General features: G+C 40.3%; 1 protein-coding gene across 1 annotated transcript in view; it reads left to right on the top strand.

Annotated features, from left to right (window-relative positions):
- Positions 1–13,465: 13,465 nt before the first annotated feature.
- zfpm2a (zinc finger protein, FOG family member 2a) overlaps positions 13,466–23,016 on the top strand; it is a gene marked incomplete at its 3' end in the record, with an annotated part of 124,430 nt that continues 114,879 nt past the window's right edge. Inside the window, exon 1 of the mRNA XM_080501089.1 lies at positions 13,466–13,611. Coding sequence (XP_080357215.1) covers positions 13,572–13,611 — 40 coding nt within the window. The 5' untranslated portion in view covers positions 13,466–13,571. The remainder of the gene's footprint in view (positions 13,612–23,016) is intronic.

Genomic DNA, 23,016 nt, shown 5'->3' with positions numbered 1-23,016 from the left:
CCTTGTGTGCCGTTGTGAAGAGGGGGAGAGTGGCTGGCATATCAGATTCAGCTGTTATTTGAAAGCAACATCTTGGGTTAAGTGGCTCTTGTGGTTTGGTTTTCCCTGTAAATTCAGCACATGTACAAGTGGACTCACTGTTCCCTTTGTTCCACAGAGATACCGCATGAGTTGGTTCATGGACTGGGGTTTTTGAAAAAAAAAAAAATGGCAAGAATTTTGCAGAATATTCACTGCACCCGGTGACATAGAAATCCGTTATTTCCCTGTCTGCTCTCTCGCAATGCCAGTACAATGAAATAACTTAGTAGGCAAGTATGCAAGAACTATCATACATAAAAGCCAGAAGCAAAAAACATAAGCAGTATCAAAAAGCATAACCTAATTAGAAAGACTAATCAACTTTAATGTCTTCAAATTTAAGGGAGAGGGAAGGGATAATTAGTCTTGGGGTTCAGTCTCCTTTCCTCTGCAGTCATGCTACTAACAAGAGTTGATGCTGTCTAGAATGGCCACCCACATATTACAGCTAATTGCAGGTCTTCGCCCTCAAGCGCCCTTCCAGTCATAGAGACAACAGGGAAATTGGCCATTTCAGTGGTGCTGGGTATCATTAATAATTAATGGCACTTCCAAGAGTCAGACTGTCCCTAAAAACCCAAGCAAAGGGTACTTTGGGACTGTTGCAGTGTGTCGTTCACTCTTTTAGTGAATCCTGCCTTTTCACATTCCAGAGCTTCGTTCTTGTCACATGAATATTGGGTTTTATTCTATGAGCTTTTTTTTATTTGTAGAAAGAAATAAACATCACTCTGAGATTTGTCCCATTTTCAAAATCCCAATTAACTATTGAATAGAGAAAAGCTTAAATGTGTCACACCAGAGTATATTTCCTGTGATTCTGGATGATCAGAGATCTCGGGCTGCAGCTCTGTTATATTACATTAATTTACAGATTAAAACCAATACAGGTAGTTTATATTTGTCATTACTGCTCTGTGTCGGCTCCTGGACACTCTTTAACTGCTCAGGAAACATTGTTTTGTCAATTTGTCAGCTCAGTACTGTATAACGTTCCTAATCCTGTGATGTCTTTTTAAATACACATACATACAAATAGGCTTTAGAAGTGATTCCAGGTTGAATTAGTGTGCGACAGAAAAATGAGCAATGCTTCTGTTTGGAGTTTCACAGACGTCTGCTGTAAAGCACGTTGACTTTGAGTGTTGTCTGCTTGTACGCAGCACTGAAAGATTGAAGTGTTTTACAATGGTTTGTTTCTAAACTGCATAACAGGGAATTCTCCCTGCATTGAGTCTAATCAACCCGTAGCAGTCAATAATATGAACACAAAAGAAACAAACTGTGCATGTTCCCAGAATACATATCTGTCCTTACACCGAAATACTAAGAAATTACGTGTGTGTTTTAGCATTCTTTCAAACAAAAGCCTTAATAGAAAATGGGAGTAAAGGTGGAGTGTGGGAGGGACAATAACCATTAAATAACCATAAAATCAACAGTTAACCTGCACATTCTCATGTATACAAACTGAAACTCACCTGACTAACTTTAAATCACTTGCAGCACATATGTTGCCTCATGTTAACTTACAATTTTGTTCTTAATATGAGCCTTCCTGTGATTTCACAATGAGAAACATTGTCAATAGCTAATGAGAGCCACTGTTGTAAAGAGGCTTATACAGTAGGAAATCAGGTGCATCTTCATTTCATTTATTTTTTAATTTTAAATGTAATGAATATCAGTGTAAATCTCCACAAAATCTTGCTATTAAAGATATTGTGGCAAAACTAAGTTATGTTATATGGTACTAGTTAGTCATGTATGTAACTAGTTCTAAGTTAAATGTGTCATACAAAGTGCTAGATAAAAGTTGATGCAGTTTCACATTTAGTTAGTGCAATGGTAGAATTAAAACAAGTTTTAAAGCCTGGTAGCTCGTTGAAAGCAACCGACAGCATGCATTGTAATTCCACCCACTATACAGAAGTTTAAAACCACCGTTTATACTTCGCCTGACTCACAACTTTGCTTCTGTGTCATTTGACGTGGCCACTGGAAGTCACTTTGTATAAGATATTCATTTCACAAGTAGCTTGTGCAGCTGAGTTTAGAAGATTATAACCTGAAGTAATATACAAAATGTGAATTTCTTTGTTCGCTGCTCGTATAACAGGTTTTTGTGTTTTGCTGTTTCTTGTTATTCAGAGGGTGAAATTACCATGCGCATTTTTTTTTATAAATATCAGCTGAAAGAGAAAAAAAAAACATATGCAGTGTCAAATACATAAATAGCAATATGTGGGCTCTCTCAAAGAAAAGCCCACACATTTTCCTGCATTTTTAAAGTCAACAAAATTGCATTTGCATTAAAGTTGTGCAATATGTTTCCAAATTATGGTCACTGTCATGTCAATGTGTGAAATATACATATTGCAAACTACTGATTGAGTTATTGCAGATTATGAATCCATGCACCATTCATGCTCTGCAAGTTCAAAATGACATTATTTTATAAATAAGAGAAGTGGAATTATTTGAGAAAAATGGGCTGTTAGCTAAGGTTTTGCACAGATAATTTTTAATTAACAGCCCTAAATATATAGTAACTAATGCAAAAGAAAGAAGAACAATAAATTGTAAACTACAAAGGCAATAACATCATCTGCTTCATTATCGCATAGTCACCGAATATCAGCAGCTCTAATTTCCATTCACATTTCTGAAGACATTAACAATATCTTCTTTAACAAATATTATAAACTTAGGTAACCCTTTGACATTTGCACACAACTGAATTAACAAGATAAGTTTTTAATTAAAAAAAACAACTATTTTGACTCTGTTTTCTAAATTATTTTGATAAGTTTTAATGACTTACTTCTAAATTAGGGAGGTCACTCAAAATGGAAGAAAAAAAAAAAGGTCCAGTATTTATTTTATTTAATTTTTACTAGTTTCCTGATTTTCACCATGTAATCGGGGTTGAATGCATTTCGGATGCACCATCTTGTGCACACGGAGCATAAGGAGCTGGTTTATGTGATCCTGGAAAGACACTGCAGTATCCATCAGATCAGAGCAAAGTCCTGAGGAGCCTACAGAAAGTAGCCATTGATGTCACTTACACCAGTTCCATTCAATGTTTAAATCTAAACGGGATTTAACTAAGCAGATGGGACCATTTTTGTCAAATAAATTAGGCTAAAACATGGATTTTTGGTTGAATGCAGTACACATTTGAATGAAATACAGCTAACATCACATTGCTCAGATTGTAAGACCCATCAGCAGTTGTAAGTGCAGCAAAGTGTGATAGATATAGACTGTTGGACTGGGGTGATGAGTGACGTGTTTGTTTGATGTAGAAATACTGCATATAAACAGTGGGCTTCAAATGACATGCATTGCGCACACTTTAATGATGGCAGCACATCAGTCCAATCTAATAGAGTCCAGTCGTGCCACAGCTTGGGTAAAGAAGCTGTTTTTAATGCTACTTTGCTTTGACAGTACAGTAGTGCTCCACTTTGCATATTTATGAGTCTCCTGACCATATGGCAGCTAATCATTATAAATTTCGTATTACTAATTGTTTTATGAGGTTGCCCAAGTGAGTAATAAAATAACAAACTAACAGTCTCTCTGCTCAAAACGGCAAGAAAGAAGTGTCTCTTAATAAAACCGAGTGGATTCTGGCACATTTGATCACATTTCCCCTCCTTAGGAAGTCATCCATGCTACTGTTCAAGGGTAACCAGCCACTGTCTTATAACTTTATTATTCTTTCTTAATCGGTTTATAAATATTTATGAATCGCCAAAGCCACCCTGACTTGCAGCTGGAGATTGAAGCCGGAGCGGCGCGTTGTACATTCTGAGGCAGCCATGGGTTGGGGAGGAGAGCGATAGCATGGACAGGAGATTTGTGACAGAGCAGAGCATGAAACCCATCAGTTGATGAGTGGAAATCCCTACTTTCTAATTAATAGAGGTACACAGGCCAGGGGGATAAGGAGGATCAGGGAAATGAAATCAGGAAAAAGATACCATCACTCATTTCTGTGGTCCATTGTCACACTTCAGAATCTGCTGTAATGAATCACTCAAGCATTCTGCAGATACATTTGAATGGTTGGGGAAAATTCATTGTCCGGAGGAGAGCATTCGATAAGGATCTTTTCTCTTGCCTCTCCCTCTTCTTCAGCCTCTTCTCTCCCTCTTTTGTCGGCGAGCTCTCTGATCAAAAAGCGAAATCAGGGCTCAAGCAACAGGTGCGCTGTCTGAAAAGGCTGCCGCAATCTGCAAGTGAACTGGAAAGCTATCTCAGATGGAGGAGAGGGGAGGGAAAAAAAATAGCCTGATTCAAGAAGTTTCAAGGGATTTGCTTCTTGGGGTCAGCTGGAAAAGCCAAGGATGGGGTAAGATGCTGGAGAAGATCCATAATCTACTGAAAGCATGTGACAGAACAATTATGAATCAGGAGCTGGAGTCACATCATACAGTGGACAATACTTGACACTGCAGTGGCCTCAGCATAAAGTTAAAAAAAGAAAGAAAAGAACATCCCAATACCTTATCCACAGTTCCCATTATGTTTCCTAAAAAAAACATAATTGATGAATGCATTGTTTGATTCTCAATGTTCACACCAGTTGGACTGTCTTTACTTAAATAATGAGGTGCGTTTGTTCAAATTTAACATTTGAAGAGCTTCATTAGACGGATCTGAGAAAAAGTTCAAATAGATAAACAAAAGCAGCTGCGACCCTTCTCGAGGTGTACGTAATCTTTTCATGTTGAAAGCTTTTCGTCCAGTGCAAAAGAAAGTGGCACGTGACCTTTTCTGAATGGTCAGGAAAATGTTCACGTGTTGTTCAAACTGCCATGGCAACAGAAGAGAAATACCTACACACATATAATAAAGCAATTAAAAAAAAAATTTAAACTATACCCCAGCACATCATCATACATTTGATCCGTAGTTGAAATCATGGGTTGGCACGGATGCCCGAACAAACTCTGGACACCATGAAGCACCTGCGCCTTTAATCTCAATAAATTATGTCAACCTGTGGTTCTAGAAAGGTGTAAAATCTCAGGTTTCCTTCAACCATCCGTCCATCCACCCGCCACAAACCCACAAACCCACAAACCCACAGGGAAAACATAGAAACTCCACACAGGACGGCCCCCGAGCCCAACCGGGACTCCAGCCCGAGATGTTTTTTTTGCCATGAGACAGGAGCGTTAACCACTAAATGTCTGAGACTGTGAATAAAGACAACACTGTCAGACAAATAACAACTAAGAGAGAAACACTACCAACAGCTAAATACGCTTACTGATTAATTGTAAATGAATTTCAGGAATTTAAAAGTCTGCCACTGTTGTTCTCTTTTTCCACTGGAGTGTGTAGCGCCATCCTACCAACTTACAAATGCCTCTCTTTTTTTTAATGATAATGGTTTCATTATTAAAACGTTTGACAACTTTGCTTCATTTGAATAAATAAGACTAATGTAAAAAAAAAACCAACAACATAATATGTGTTTAATTTTTTTTTTTTTATTTGACATCAACCGACACATATCACATAGCACAGTGATTGGATAGTTTAATTCATTATTATTATTTATATGTATTGTTCCATTCATACACTGAGACATCAACCTCTACTATTTTCTCCAACAGCACATCAATCCATGCGATACTATCCACAAACAAACAAACCCTCATATTCCCCACCAAACCCAGAACCTCCAGAGAATCAACTCTTTATATCACTTTTCAAACGGACTTGTGTTTGATATTTGTTTTACCATCACACAGAGTTTGGTCCATAATTTTACGCCACATGTCGTAACACAGAAACTTTTCTGGGCCGTGGTCACTTTATGAGTCTTTAACTGTAACTTTCCCCTCAAATCCCAGAATAATTTCAGAGTGTTCCCCGACAAAGTCATTCTTTTGCTTTATACATTATTCGAATAGTTTGAATCGCACAAGGTCAATGAATTTTAAAGTTTCAAAATTTTAAACTTCATACTTTCGACTACACTCTACACCAGAACTTGAAATGTGAAGTTTCCTTTCAATATGGTTTGATATGAAATTTTGTAAATATTGTAACAGTATCACATTTATCACCAAACAAAATCAAACCTTTATTGGTCCAAATATATCAGAAAGCGAAGATGTTCGCTGAAGTGTACCATGTAACACACAGCTATATAATTAACCTTTGCCCTCTTCTTGTTTATTTATTTATTTTTTTTATCTATGAGGGTTTTTCTTTTTTTTTTTTTTTTTTGCCTCGACATCTCTAAAAAAGATGGCTTTGAAACGCTCGCCTGTTTCTAACCCGCGTACGACATTAACAGTTTAATCTGCTTCTCTTCAAGGAATAAGAGAAATGCGAGGCTTAGCCCAGCACACATTAGCTGCCTCTCACAGAGCTGGCAGGCTGAACGCAGCTCCTCGACATCCTGAGACGCACAACTGTGATGGTGAAATCTGAGGACGACATGAAATGAGAAACAAAATGCAGCATATATCTTTCCATATCATGCCTCCTCAGAGGGGATTTACCACAACTGCCTTTAGACGTTATTTATTCGTGTTTCCGGAATGCACCGAGAGCATGTCTCGGAAGAAACACAAGGAAGTAAATATACAGTAGCTTCTCTCTTTAGCCTTTGTCTTTGTTTGCTTTCTGAAGATAATTTAAGTTTGCAGTTTCTAAGTAGTTCAATCCAACCCAGGGGAGCTATACCCCTGTGAAACAAGCTTTTTTTTTTTTTTTTTACTTCTTTCTCTATCTTTTTTTTTTTTTTTTTACTTCAATCCTTATATCCCAATGCAATTATTTAATATACACCCACTCATAGTCTGCATACGAGATATGAATATAATTGTATGTTACTTTTTAATTACAGGAAAAATCTAACTTGTAAGATGATGGGCTGGAAGGTGCCATTGCATTGTTATTTTTTTTTTCATCCTCGTTTTCTGATTATGTGAGCTGGGCTCCTTTGCTAAGCGATGATAAGCAGAATTTCCATGTTCTCTGCATAATTAATCCATCTTTGCCTCTCTTCATGCCAACTCTGCCGTTATCGCCCGCACATGCCTGAATTGCAAAAGAATCCTCTCTTCAATTGGAACTTATTGATATTCTAAAAAAACTGGAAATCCTCAAATTTAAGCCACAGATTGTTAAATGGATTAATTTCGCGGCAATCGCAGGCATCTAACGCGGGGAGACAGGCAGAGCAAATTGAAAGTGTCTCCTGTTTGTGGAGTTTTAGTCCCAAATGATAGGGTTTATTGGCATGTTTTTTTTTCTCTCGCCATAGTCAAAAATTACCATTTATTTGCATGCCATAAAATACTTTTATATGGTTGAAAATTCAGAGGAATTTCTTTCAATGCCTGTCGTTGGCTTCATGATAACAACTTCGCCTTCCCACATCTGGACGCTTTTGATACTGGCTGAAAGGAATGTCTGAATATTTAATATTTTTATCTGTTTTCATCGATGGTTTCACCATTAAGGATGGCTCTGCTGTTTGCATGAAGCCTGGCAGATGTAGATTTATTTTCTGAGCTGTCTCCGGCCTGCCTTTCTGTGAATATATTGATGCATTTTTCCATTTTGCTGTGCACTGATGCCTCTGCATATGTAATAAACCAGCAGACACACTTATAAAATACATCAACACACTGTATTATAATGCTGCGTTTAGATGTGGGTCCTCAGTTGCTCGTGTGCATATATATAAAAAGGGAGAGAAAAATCAACTACACATATCAAATATAATTTACTTGACCTCATAAAAATAAATAACATTAAACCGCATGATGTCAAAACACATGAGGTGCTCATGTATAAAACAGAAAATATGTTATTTGGACACTTGGCATACAGACCTCTGACTTCTGGACATGATCATTACATTGAAATACATAATAACAGAGGCCTTTTTATATTTTAATCATTCTAATATAGGAAGAATATAATAGATTGTGAACATAAGTAGGTCACTTCAGTCTGCCAGGGAGTGTAAAAATGTATATTCTCCCTGTTTTTATTGTATGAGCTGAAAATTAAAAGAGAAATCCCTCTTTATCCAGGGGCTAAAGACCTTTAACTGCACTGCTGAGGACTGCTGCTCTTCCTCTGGCCACTGAGGTTGGCAGATTCAAAATTATTAGGAAAGAAAGATTACTGTGTGAGCTGCGGATGTGGTTTGGGAGAAGTGCTAACTGTGATGGTTTAGGAAAGTGTTTTTTTTTCCTTATAAAATTACAAAATATATTTGGATTCAAATGATGGAAAATTGTAGTGATGGTTTGAAAGGTTCATAATTAATGCATGATTTAATTAGTATTCACTCCGCTTTCTCCACTATCATACAGTACTGTTACAAATATGATAACCTTGTAGAAAAAGCATAACAGATGCTGAAATAATAATAATAATAATAATAATAATAATTAATACATTTAATCATTGAGTAAGAACTGGACAAAAGCTTTGTTACTTTTATGATAAATCATTAAGTATCATGTATTCATTGCTTTGGAGAACATTAGTTCACAGTAGTTAAAGAAAGCCCTGAAACAGTCAAAATTACATTTAAAACTATAATGACTCACATTAAATTCCAAATATTCCTTAATTGTGATAGTTTAAAAAAAATACATTCTAATAGTTGAGATTTTCATATTGTGCATATAGAAATAGACTAATGGTGATTTTGGGGGGATGTAAGAAGAATATCCATTCACTGGATTGCTCCACAGGCTGCATTCCCACAGTCACATCACTTTTTCCTCCTCACTTAATAATGCAACACTATTATTTTAAGAAATTAACCTCCTTGAAATGAGGAAGGATATTTAAGATTTTAATCCACAAAAAGGCTCGCCGCTTATCCCCCGGAGGTGTCACAATCTCCTTTTGACCACATAAAAAGACAGTGAGATTAGCAGGGAGAATATACTGCCCTGTGGTTCTCCCCTCCTCCTCCCTGACGAAAAAAAAAAGCCTTTATTTACAGATTTACACACTCCCAATGGGAGGAGCATAGTTTGTTCATCCCGCCCCTCTTTTGCTGTTTTCATCAGTTCCCTCCACTGTAATGTTTTGGTGGCATCTTAAGATGCCTTGGGGTTGTGTGGCATTTTGATTTACTTTCTTTTTTAAGGTTCAAGCTTTTTTCTTTCTGTCTGTCGACATAGATCTTGTGCTTATATACTTTACAACTTCAGCAGCTTTGTTTTAAAGCCGGTTGCACATTATAGTGCATCTCCTCAGTGAAACAGAAGGGAGTCGGTGAAATGAAGGAGGGAGGGAGGGGGAGAGTTTACTGGATAGTGGTACGGAGAGTGAAGCCTCCCTGGAAAGAGCTGGCGCTGAGGCCTCCAGGGCTGCGGGTGGTTTTGGCAGCGCGGCCAGCAGAGTGGGCACTCTCTCAGACATCTGTTTGCTCACTGCTGCTGGAGCTGCTGGCTGGACGGATGGGTGCATGGAAGGATGGTGGAGGAGGGAGGGAGGGAGGGAGGGAGGGACCTGGAGCATTCAGCCACAACCGGCACCAGCATCGCACCCAGGACGGACGACAGCGACAACCAGGCGTTAGAGCTCGCAGAAGCCACGTGTCATATTAATGTGCTGTTATGTCATTTAGAAGCTGGGGCAGTGTGAAAGTTTGAGCTGGATGTGTTCCTCCTTTTCCCCAAAGTCGACATTTCTTTATGATAATATGACCTCAACATTTAGATTTGACCCTGAACCTCATATCACTGTGTACACACACACTTACCACACACACGCGCGCACACACACACACTCGTCCTCACACACACAGGCCTCACTTCCTCGTGAGACAAACCAATCCCCAACAGCCAGAGGGTGACACTGCAGCAGTGAAAACTCATAACACCGATGTCCAAGATGAGCTGCTGAGGTTTGCTCTTTAAGGGACGGGTTCCTGTCCACACGACGGCTGTCACTCCCAGCGCCACCGGACATGTGTGATCCCTTGAAGAAATCAGCCCAGTAATTTGTCATGCCAGGCTCCCTGTGATATTACTCAGTCAGCACAGCAGCTCCAGGAAGGCTGCAGCTGTCGTCAAAATTAACACAATGCCGGGACAGAGGCTGCTTTATTTTTAAACACGTGTGAACCAGTTACTGCACTCGGCTGATCATTGAACCCTCATAACTGTCGGGTGATCTTTGTCTTTTAACTTTATCATAATGGAAACATTTAGGGAGGGTTTGAGAACAACAAGGGGAGAGGTTTTTAGAGGAAGGAATTCTTGGTTATTTTTGGTCTTTTTGCTGAGTTTTATTCATCAAAAAGACAACTTGGCTTTTCTTCATAGTGTCATAGAGTAAATCTCCCCCTCACATATTTTAACAGTACTCTGTGTTGTAGTAGGCTTCTTTCTTTCTTTCTACTATGTAAAATTTAAGATGATGGTTTTTGCATGTCACATCTATATTTTCTGTGCTTTTTAAAAAACAAATAAAAGTTGTTATTTACTATGGGGGGGATGTCAAATGTATTGTACTTGTACAAAAACGAAAAACATGTTTTCTCTTCTGTTACCACACAAATAATTTTAGTACAGTCCCTTATCCCAACTAGTACTTCTAATAATACAATTAGTTAACACAAGTATAAGTTATTGGCACATGCATGAGCATCAGAATACTACAGTATGTGTATAGACTATTATATAACCTGTAATGAGTAATAACTATAGGAATTATGTTAAATATTAAACAATGTATCCACATTGCTCTTAAAGATGAAACAGACACTGGTTATTTGTGGGAATTCTTGCATTTGTAAGTTATATTATCAATACACATTTTTAATTATTTCAATGTTTTCAATGAGATGTACCTGTAAAAGACAAGCTGATGTGTAAAAGTGATGGGCTCATCATTGAGGCACAGAGACACTCATTGTTCTGAAACTTTCTTTCAAAAAGAAAAAAAAAAAAAAAAAGAGTGAATATGTCTAAGCCACCAGACAGCCCACCTCCACTGCCCCGGCACTGAATGGCATTCCCCAAATGTGACTTGGCAGTTCTAATCAAATGATTTAGCACATTAAATCAACCTTTCCCCTTGTAATCAGATTATGCGAGTGCACTGTGCAGCATCTCCGCAGCATACAGTATACCTTAACCTATTAATATGACCAACCTTGTGTCAGTGATTTCCCCAGCGATGGAAACAGGATCATGTTAATTATCACAACCATCTGGTCTGAGCAGTAAAAAAAAAAAAAAAAAAAGCTTTCTCTTCCTCTCGCAGATTTGTACCTGTCAATCAAAGTCGGCTTCAAACAAGCCACTGGGGCTCAGGAACAGCACAGAAGAACCACGCTGCAGTCTCAGAGGATTTAGGAGTGGCGTTAAATTAATCTTCAGCTGGCAATTTGAGTCTCCTCTCTCACTATGTTGTTGCTCTTACCACAAATCATTATTGATTTTGGTGTTGGGTTCCTAATATGGCCAGTAAATGCTCTTTATGGATGTTTAACACGCTAATTTCAGTGAGGATGTGAGACTGTTTCAATTTTAACCTTGTAATGGGTTTTACTGGATTGTCAATTGTGGCTTCCTGGTGTATGTTGGACATGTATCTGAGAAAAATAGGTGTGGACCTATTTAACAGTTATATGGACTTATTTTTGAGTAATTGACAATTCTGTTACTTTATATGAGATACTCTGTGTGTGTGTGTGTGTGTGTGTGTGTGTGTGTGTGTGTGTGTGTGTGTGTGTGTGTGTGTGTGTGTGTGTGTGTGTGTGTGTGTGTGTGTGTGTGTGTGTGTGTGTGTGTGTGTACAGCGTGACAAAGCCGGGATATTGAAATGATTCACTGTTTATGACTTCCACTGTCCCATGACATCACTGCGTTCGGCTCATGACCAAAGCTGCATATGAGAAAGAGAAACGGAAAGAAGAGAAAAAAAAAAAAAGAAAAAAAAACTTCAGCCACCAGAGGACCGAGGAGAGAAAGAGACAAATCAAGGGGGCTCACAAGACAGATGCTCTCCTCAAGGTGAACCACCGCTGACCTGTCTGCCACATAAATTATTCTGTAGTTTCAGACTCCATTCCAAAGTTGTGGAATTGGGTTACAAGATAATTTCACAGGCCACTTGCTTGTCTTCCTTGGCAGTCCAACTGGCTAATTGAAGAGAGTGAATTCCAGTTTGGGCAACTATTCAGAACATGGCAGTCAAAATGGCAGTCAAAATCTGAATGATTTCTCTCCTTTACTCTCGCCTCAAAAAAAAAAAAAAACAAGAAAGAAAATAAATTCTGAATATTTTTGAAAAGTGCACCTCTAATTGTAGGCAGAAAATGCCACTCTCACTGTGATTGACAGTTTATCCAATATTAATAAATAAAGTTGAAAAAAAACAACAACAACATAGTTATTCGTATTCGAAATGTTTTATTTAACATGGAAGAATTGCATGTTTTTATTTTCAAGACAAACTGCGCATTCTAATATTGTTTATATTTTTTAGCGGGATTATATTTTGTGTTTATTAATCATGTCAAATGTCCTATAGATGACATGGTGAAGAGGTCAAGCCATTTCAGGTCATGACACGCCAGACTCGGAGTGCATCATGGGAGAATGAAAGAGCCACACTGCAATAGAAGAAATCCATGTGTGTATAATGAATATAGACTCAGAAAAGAACCAAAGGCTGTATTCAATTACCTCAGATCCATACCCTTTGCCTGTGGCAGTGTTTATGATGACAGAAATAAGGTTGCAAAAATCTGACTATGTTACAAAAACATAAATAATGTTTCCAATATTTTTTTTTGAAGAAAATGTGTAAATCTGAACTATAAGAAAGGTCGAGAATGTATATATTTTTTTATTAATTATTTATTATTTACAACTGTTAATTAAGAGTGATGCTAATTAATAAGTGAAAGGGGCGAGGGGGGGAAAGTAATTGTGGATCAAGTGAAGTTCACCAAGCCACGGCTACGGTACCCGGGGAGGAACAAACCTTATCTTCAAACAAAAGCGCGCAACGCTTTCACCTCCCCAGTCAGTCCGTGCGGATCGCGGCGAAGCGCAGCCTCATCACGGAGCAGGGCGCTGAGAAAGAGAGAGAGAGGGAGGGTGTGTGTGTGTGAGCGAGAGAGAGAGAGAGAGAGAGGAAGAGAGAGAGAGAGAGAGAGAGAGAGAGGGAGGGAGAGAGAAAGCCGGAGCTCGAGCCAGAGAGACAAGAAAGATAAAGGAAAGACAGACGGAACGATAGACTTGTGCGTAAAAAAAAAAAAAAAAAGTACCGGTCCCCCCCTTTCTTCTTCTTCTTTTTTTCTTTCTCAAATTCCCATCAGACTAAAAAAAAAAAAAACAACCAAAAAAAAAAACCCAAACAAACAAACCCAACAAACCACAAAACCCGGCTGCTTGGATGAGCCAAAACCTATCGATCTGTCAGTACTACACCTGGATTCACTGACCAGCCGCGCAGCAGCAGGCATGTCCCGAAGGAAGCAGAGCAACCCCAGGCAGATCAAACGTAAGTTCCTCCTCTCTCACGTCGCCTACCGCCGCGGCTTTTCCTCCACTTTAACGCAGCGACGGTGGCCACGACGTTGACCGCGGCTCGCGCTGATTCAGCAGCGCTTCAACTGCCGCCGCTCATGTGTTGCCTGTCACGGTCCATACGCTTCCCGGTCTGCATCCGCGGTGACACTGTGCGCGCGTGTGTGTGTGTGTGTGTGAGAGAGAGAGGTGTGCGCGTGTGCGTGTGTGTTTTGAAGACATGATTTACAATCCAAATCCCACCGTGCTGCTGGCTGAAAAGTTTCCCCGCTGCTGCCAAGTTGCAGGGGGAAAAATGAAGTTATTTTGCTCGCTTTGTTTTGATGTTTCTCTGTCGCTGTGTCCGTCCTACAAAACAACAACAACAACAAAGTGCATCCCTCTGACTCACGCCATCCTAAAGCCTCCTCGTGCCAATTAATCACAACTAATTCTAAATTATGAGGGCCTCTAATAATCACGCTTTAAAAGAGGGAATTAGCGAAATGATTTTATTTGTCTCACACTCCAAAGTCTCCTTCACACTGAGTATTTTTCTCCTCTCTGACTCACAAATATTGAGGTGTGTGTGTGTGTGTTTATAAATGCAAACACACACACACACACTCTTGCAAACTTCATCATGGCTACTTTTAGATAATGTAAATATTGACCACGACTGTTGATAAATGTGCCTGGTGTTGATGTTATAAACGTGTCGCAAGTTGTGGCTTTTATTGCGTTTTAATATAGCTGAACTGCTCCTTTGCTCTGGGTGAAATGTGTTGGAGTCAGCAATGTGCTTTAAAAATGATTTATAATAAAAAACAAAACAGATTTTCTCACTAATGCCAATTGTTTTTAATACTGTATAATGCAATTTTAATGAAGCCCTGTTTAACCCCTGTGGCCTATATTGATTGGGAAGTGTGTCCCATTCCAATTGTGGAATTTTATTCTAGTAATAACCTGTTTTTTTAATTGAAACTTTGGAACAACGTTTAATAATTGTATTGTTTTTAAGCCACTTGTAAAGTATTCACATTACATTTACATATTTGCACACACGCGCTCACACAGCCACACAGTAAACACACATATGTAAACACACCTCTCAAATGGATTTGTGTGTGTGTGTGTGTGTGTGTGTGTGTGTGTGTGTGTGTGTGTGTGTGTGTGTGTGTGTGTGTGTGTGTGTGTGTGTGTGTGTGTGTGTGTGTGTGTGTGTGTGTGTGTGTGTGCGTGTGTGTGTGTGTGTGTGTGTGTTGCATGAGGTTAAAGGTAGCACAAAGTAGAAGATGTCAGCGTGATACTAAGAGGTGTGTGTTGAGTTATCACCGTCAGACTGAAGAAAATATTGTTTGTGTGCCTGTACAGTATGTACATTACTATATTTATTTGTGTGTGTGTGTGTGTGTGTGTGTGTGTGTGTGTGTGTGTGTGTGTGTGTGTGTGTGTGTGTGTGTGTGTGTGTGTGTGTGTGTGTGAGAGAGAGCCAACATGCATGAATGCATGAGGACATGTTGGTATACAAGAGCAGATTCTGACATTATTGTGAGACAGATTCAGCGACAGGAGCGAATTTGTGTCTTCTTGTTTAAGTTCACACGTGATTCTTAAATTATTTATGCGTCGTAAAAATAAAAACTAATCTTATATTGGTTAAAAAATGCATGTATTTAATTTATAGTGTTCCCAATCCTGCATTTAATTTGTGTATTAAAAATCAACACACACATTCTAGTTTATATATTTTTTAATGAATTATTATGAATTTATTGCAATATAATTAAAACTAATAATTTGAGAGGAAATCGATGCTTTAAAGAGAAATCCATTTTATTTGAACTACGCTGGACTTTCTCGTGTATATTTTCGTTGGCGTCCAACACAAACCCACAACCATTTGTAATCAACAAAGAGGCGACGCCGCCGACGTGTGACGTGATAGGCCCGTTTACTGTTTGGACCAATCCCGTCATGGCATCCCAAATTTTTTTTTTTTTTGCTATTGTGCAAAAGGAGCGTTAACACTCGTGCTGCGATGTCGTCACTGTCGTCCGGTCTTGTTTTTGTCTTGTTTGTGCGTGCGTGTGTGTGTGTGTGTGTGTGTGTGTGTGTATGAGAATTAGTGTGTGGCGTCTGAGATCTTGTTAATATCTGAAGCCGGTGTTCGGGTGTATAATCGAGCTCTGGCTTGGAAATGGAAAGGTCACAAGGAGCCCAGATCTTCTCTCCTTACCCCGGGAACTCTGGGAAAAAGAGGAGGGGAGAAAAAAAAAAGCAGAGGAGGCAGAGCACAGAAAGTCAGTGCAGACAGTCATTCTAAAGGACAAAAAGGTTGTTGGGCTCAGTATCCCCCCTCTCCCACCCTCCGCCACCCCCCCCCCCCCCCCTCTCCGACCCTCTCCTGCATACATTGGACCGTTATCTAAAATTGTGATTTATGCAGTATTTTAATATTTTGCTTATTCTTTCCCCTTGGGTGCTCTCTGAGCGGTGATAAAAAGGCGATGCTGAAAGAGCACCATTAATTTGCTCCGATGACTGGAGAGATAAGGCCAGATAATGGGAAAGATAAGCAGAGAAGATATACCATCAGAAACCCGATTATTACCATTAAAATTCCAGCCCAGCAATCTGCAGCTGGCTGATAATTCCTTCTCCGTTTCCACCACTTTGGATGATAAGGCAAAAAATAGTCACTCAGTGCTCCTTGATTAGGCTGCCTGGATATCCCGATAATACAGTGATAAATTATGTATTTTCCCCTCTTGTTTTTTTTTTTTCTCCGAAACGTAACATCTGATTTTTTTTTTCTTTCTTCCATATAAATATATATTTATCTGTGGCCCCCTTTCTGTATCCCCCTTCTCTTGTTGCTTTTCCAAGAGAAGCGGGGAAGGAAGAAAAAAAAAAAAAAAGCCCCCATGCACTTTTATTGTAATAAGAGTTTGATAGAAAGAGGAGATAGTGGTGGAGGTGTTTTGTGTGGGAGCACATATCAGTGTTATCAGCTCATCTCCCAGGGCCAGCTGCTAGCTGCTGTTGTTTTTAGCCTTATCACCCCGTGCCAATATGCCAATAAATTGCCCAGATTGTTAGCCGTTCCAAGGCGGGTCAGTAGAATTTGACAGGAGTGATGAAAATATCGCTGATGCTCTGCGGATTGCGATTAGCTGCTGTAATATGATGTGTGAATTCCACCAATCCCCCCCCCCCCCATCACCCATCCGCCACCCCCCCCAATCTTCTCTCTTTTCTCTCTCTCCCTTCTTACATCCTTGCCCCCCCCCCACCCTCCATACACCCCCCCTCACCTCCATCCCTTGTTCGCCTCTCCCCGGCTTCTCCCGCTGCTGGTGTCCATACCTCTAGTCGTGCTGAGAGGAGAACATTTTGATGCTTAATAGGAAGGAAAGATATGAGCAGGCTGAATTGAAACCAGGCCCCTCAGAGTAATTTTTCTGTAAAATTGCCCCCCAAAGTTTGGCGGCGTAACGGGGAATCTGGATGATGTAGTGGGGAGGGGGGGAGAGAGCGCGCCTCCGCCAGTGTTTATGGGAACATATTGAAGCGGCCCTCTGAGGCCACGGGCGGACATCTAATGTCAAATGTGCTTATTAAACTGACTTAGTGCTCTCCCCCCCTCTTTACTGTTGCCTTCACTGTATGGACCGTCTGAGAATTCACGTCGCCTCTCCCTGGCTCTTTGTGCTCGACGCGCAGCGAGAAACGAAGCCGCCGTACTGTAGTGATTACTGTAAGTTTCTACACCCGAGTGGCAAGTGCACAAGTCCCCAGAGCTTAGCACTATGTCATGCTGTCAGAATGCCTCATCTGCTCCTGGGATAGAGATCTTACATCTGTAAAGCTGCTGTGTACGATGCATTCCCCCTCTTTCTTTTTGCTGTTGTTGTTGTTTTTTTTTTTGTTCCTCCTCATAATATCGCGTGGATGAACTTGAATCAGGAGTGAGTGACAAGTGCGGTGGATCTCGCATTGCGTTACTGATATACGCGATTTGTCATTTCAGCAGGAAGATCACCGAGAACTTAACAATCTGCCGGCTATTTGATTGTTACTGCTAACTTCCTCTTTGTGTCTTGACCCCCTCTAAATTCCCTCAAATCCCACCCATTGTGTATATAACCCCTTGAATATTACAACGAGGTCCCTGCTTTTCTCTCCTCGTCACTTTGAAACTGAACCACAGCTGAACGAGCGCCTCTGCTCGAGCTAAAAGTCTGCTTTTTATCACAGCGACCATTTTTTCCATCTCCGCTCCACAGTTAATCTCTCCAACTCCTTAGCATAAGGCCACTTTATGTAACGTCAGCATACTGTTTATCATATCAGGTGACATTTCTATCTTTGAGGGGCATTTATCAGAGGCAGATTACACTAGTAAGGGATAAGGGGAGTGTTTACTGAATTGACTGCCAACATTCTGCATCTGAATTTGTGTGCCTGCGTGTGCGTTTGCTTGTGTATACATCGGTGCATGTACAGTATGCTCGGCGAGCATGTGGCTATGTGTTTTAGCGAAGCGATCGGAGCTGTTAGCTTGACATATTTTCTGTTTTTTCTCTCTCTTTTTTTTTTTTCCCACTCCCTCTCGTTTGTGCAGACCCCTCATCCATATTTCCGACAACTTAGGTACAGATTCTCTCCGTCTTGTGTATCCGCAGAAGTCGTATACGCAAGTTTCACCCTATGGCCCGCGAAATGCTGGCAACTCTTCGTCAGTCAGATGTTTTGGGGGTGTAAAATAAAAAAAAAAAAAAAAAGAAGAAGAAGCAGAAGAAGAAATGTTTGCATGCCAGCCTCCCTGTATATTTAAGGGTCTCTCTTTCATTGGGTGACAATCACGGCGTGTCTCTTGTGTTTCTCTTGTTGATTTCTGTCAGAAGAAGAATGGTTGTTGAATGCCAACTTTCCCTCAAACATCTGTTCCCTGCCAATAACAGCTTGTGCCATTGCCTCGTCTTAGCTGAAGGATCCCCAATTGCCTCCTCACTTTTGACACAAAACAACAATGCAGATGAATGTCATCTCCCTTTAATGTTTTTTTTCTCTCTCGCTCTCTCTCTCTCTCTCTCTGTCTCTCTCTCTCGCTCCTTTTGTGTCTAAAGTGAACTGTTCCTCGCGTAGAGGAAGTCTTTGCGTGTACAGTGCTGCATGTGCCACAGACTTCACAGCTATATGGAAAAGGAATGTATAGCAGCTGCTGCTTCCTCTCCATTCAAAACGGTGCTGCGTGATGATCTGGGGTTGGCAGCCGATGGACTGGCGGTGCCTGATCCTGCCCTCCTCTCTGTGGCTGCAGCCTGCAGTGCCTGGACAGCAGTGTGAAATGTGGGCAGGGTTGCTGCAAAGGTGGAGGTCACTTCCTCACGCAGTTTCCTCTTTATCTTCCTCTTTCCTGAATTCCACTGCTATTATTCCAATAACCGCTGGTTCAAGCTGTCACCATTGTGCTCTTATTCGGGCACTGGGACTGTCACTGATCTGAGCGAAATGGTAATTTAAGAAAAAATCCGACCCAGAAATCTGAAAATGTGCTCTTGTTTTTCTTTTTCTTTTGACTGTTGCTGATTTTTCCTTTTTTTTTTTGGTTTCTGTTCTAAGCCGTATTCCTCCCTGTTTATTTAGATTTGATATCAATGATGCCCATTGAGCCCCCAGGTAACAATTGACTTTCAGCCTGCTTTAAGTTAATAGCCTTGTCTCTTCCTTGTACGGATCAATATTGGTATTAATTAATCACCATAATCAAGAGCAGGATCTGGTTCCATTTGTTGTTACATCAGCAAAATATCAATAGAGAAAGTGGACTCCCTGATCGTCATGGCAACTTCATCTCTCAGGTCAAAGAGAGTTTATCTTATCTTGCTGCTGAGAGTGGCAAACTGCTTAGGAATCTAGTTTAGACTCAAAGATCATCGATTTAAGCTTTTTTTTTTCACCCCCACCTTGTTGTTTCAAGAGAGAGGGGGGGGGGGGGGGGTGAAAAAAACCCAGAGAAAGGCAGCATTCTAATCACAACAGAGATGTAAGATTTAAATATTGATGTCCAAAGGCCATTACAGGCAAAGAGGTGCCTCTGGTCTCGCTGTTGTTCAAGTACGTCCTTTTAAGACCCAGACAAAGCTTTGATTATCAGAGGTGTCACCGTAGAGTTAAGTCTGTATAGCTGACAGTGTGGGACTGCAGGGGAGATCAGTTTCCTGAAAGACACGACCACAGAATATTTAACAGATCATACTCCACATCCTGCCTTTTCTCACAGGCCTCAGCTTCACAATGCATCCTGGATGTCTCTGTTAAGGGGCGCTCCGAACATTTATCACACAAAGGTTGATTCATGGATCAGGAATAACAGACGATGCAATGAAGCTGATCATATTTTTAATCAAACATAAGCTTGTTTTTGTCAGTCAAATGCACAAAGTTGGACACTTTACTCATCATTTTGTGAGATTTTTAGCTGCTGTCGTGGGATAAGATGTCATCTCACAGCTGACCTTTTTTTTTTCTGTTTCCTGAGATTTTATCACAGAAACTACCGCTTATTTGAGTTCGGTTTGCCTATTATCTGTGGTGCAACAAGCAGTATCAGAGTGTCACAAAATACATACCAATTAATTTAAAAATGCTCTCAACGTGTCAGATGCTGGAAAGAAAATGGCCCAAATGTGTTTTAATGTTTATTGTGTCTTGTGCTCCAGCAGTCATCTGTAATTAGCGTTTCTCCTGCTGCAGTAAGTCGAGGTGATGCTTTCTATTACGAATATCCTGCAGGTTCTTTTTAATTCACAGGTCATATTAACTGTTGCGAATGTAATCTGAATCATAGTTCTTTGAAAATGATAATCAATGGGGAATTAATTGTGACACAAGAGCCCTTTGTAAATTGGTTATGTTGATAAATAACACATTGTGACACTACACAGTAGCTGGCAAATAAGTTTGAAAGAGACAACACCTCAGAGTTTCTGTTATCAGATGGATAAATGCACTCTCGTACTTCACCCGACCATGTTAAGAACAATTGAGGTTAATATTGTTGATTGTTTTTCCCACATTGATTTATCAGCAGCCAAACATTAAATGAATCAGAAATGATCCTAAAGAGCTGCCATTTGTGTGTGAACACAGTGTCCTGCACAGAGTGGTCTACTCTCAGAGGAAGTTGGATCAGGTTTAGGTCTATTTGGGTGCCTGGTCGTACCTCATCATGCTGCAGAATGCTCCTCAGGGTTGTAGCAGGGAGCAGGGGCACTGCCTGCTTCTTTTTTTTCTTTCCTTCCTCTTTTTTTTTTTTTTTTTTTGCCTCCGGGACACAATTGCCTCATTTAACATTCTCTATTTGGCCCCTGCCAAGAGGGGAAATAGCCAGGGTGAGTAAGAGAGGCCGCCACACATCATGAATTCTTCTTTCATTTAACTTGCACAGTCCCTTTTCACCTTGGTGATGCAGATGGATCAGGAATGAAGATATTGCTCAATTAAGGGGATTTCTGGGGTCGCTCCTGAGGTATTGCGGTTATTTTTGTGCCATGCCGAAGGTTTTGATGTATCATGGATATGGATATTGGGTTCATCGCATTTGTGTGATGCTCTGACATCTCCATAGCCCAGAAGAGAAACAGCTCCAGCGCCAGCAACAGGAACTCGCCTCTGCCATATTCGAGAAATAAAAGTCCAGGGGTAGAAATCTGTCAGTCTTTCTCTGCGGGCACATAAATAACTTTCATGCGTCTATTAAGATTCTTTTTGTTTACTTCGATTTAATTAGCTCCAGTTAATCAAAACATTTTCATGGAAATATGTCAGCATTGATATTAGGGTTTTGACTGAATCTTGGATGAGAGGAAGGAAAGGGACTGTTTGGAAAGATGACTCACATTTTTCTTTCTTTCTTTCTTTCTTTCTTTTTTTTTCCCCGCAGCAGGCATTGTTGTCAGCACTTTACAGTAAAAATTACTGGCCGAGCTTTTGTGTTTGACTCCACGTCGTGGACCAAATACTTACAGCAAACAAACCGATAACTGAAATGATGATTTATTTTGTTTTCAATTGAGAGAGAGAGAGAGAGAGAGAGGAAAAAAAACAGGATAATGAAAGGATATAATTTGATGAGAAGCATTTTTAGAGCAGGATAGTCGCTGGCACACCAGAAAGTAACGCCCTAATAGCTGTTCAGTCTAAATCTCCAGCTTGGCAGGAATTACTGGGGATGTTTTTTTTTTTTTTTTTTGGGAGGGGGGGGTGGGGGGGGGGGAGACAGTGTGATGCAGAACTTTTGCATTGGGTTGAAATGCACCAGGCTGTATAGTTAAGGGATAGGTGGCAACAGAGGATTAAGTAACAAGCTTTTCAGTTCAATTTGTACATCAGCATTTTCCGCCAGACGAGCGGCACAAAACAAGCGGCATCTTAAGGGTTCAGTGGAAAATCACTAATGACAAAGCTTTGTAAATAGATAAACAATTTGTGTCAAATATGCTGAAAATATAAAACAAACTTCAAAACATGTTAATACTTTAAAGAGCCTGTGTTTTGATTTGCACCATTGCAAAGCTGGTAAAGCTGTTGACAGCACAGCTTACACGTCATGTGATCAGAGGCCGTATCTGCCTGTATGTGATTAGCTGGGAGCGCCGCTACAGAAATAGCCCGTAATGGCGCGGTATCCTGGTCGGAACGGGGGCTCGTGATGATCGATTATGTTTACAGTAAATTATGCAAATCGGCCCGGGATAGCGTGCGTGCTGCGGTGACGACAGACGTGACGTGTCGCGGCGTGCGACGTCGCCTGCCTCCTATTATCTCAAAGCAGGCTTTGTGAAGTGACAGAGTAAACATCCGGAGAGAAATGCGGGCGGCTATTATTTCAGAATCAGCTAATTTTCCTTTTCTGTGTATTTCAGAGAACGCTTATCTCGTAATTACTAAAAACTGTTGACACTGAGCAAGTGCTGTAGCCAACTCAAATGCCTTTTTGTCTTATGATATCAGATTGGATCGTTATCTGAGGTTCACGCAATCATGCATCCCTGAAAACCAAAGATAACTGCCTCAAACCCCCTTATTTCCAGCACTCGTGTGGAATTAAGAGGCTCATTTTTGAAGAAAAAAACTACAATCGGTGAATCCTGCATTCATTTCTTGGGTGAAATACTGATAATACTGTTTGTGTATGTATATATATATATATATATATATGTGTTCCTATATATATGTTCCTTCCTGGTTTAGTGGAGGATGTGTCTGTGAATCTCTGAGACATACATTTGACCATAATCAAGTTTTTTAAGCTTCAGAAACAGGATAACAACTGGGTCAGATGATAAGCCCGGGCAAAACAGGGGAAAAAAAGCCTCCTGTGATAGAC

Source organism: Blennius ocellaris, assembly GCF_963422515.1.
Source record: "Blennius ocellaris genome assembly, chromosome: 8".
NCBI lineage: Eukaryota > Metazoa > Chordata > Actinopteri > Blenniiformes > Blenniidae > Blennius > Blennius ocellaris.
Note: the sequence above shows the minus strand (reverse complement) of the source record. Positions and strands in the feature narration are given on the sequence as shown.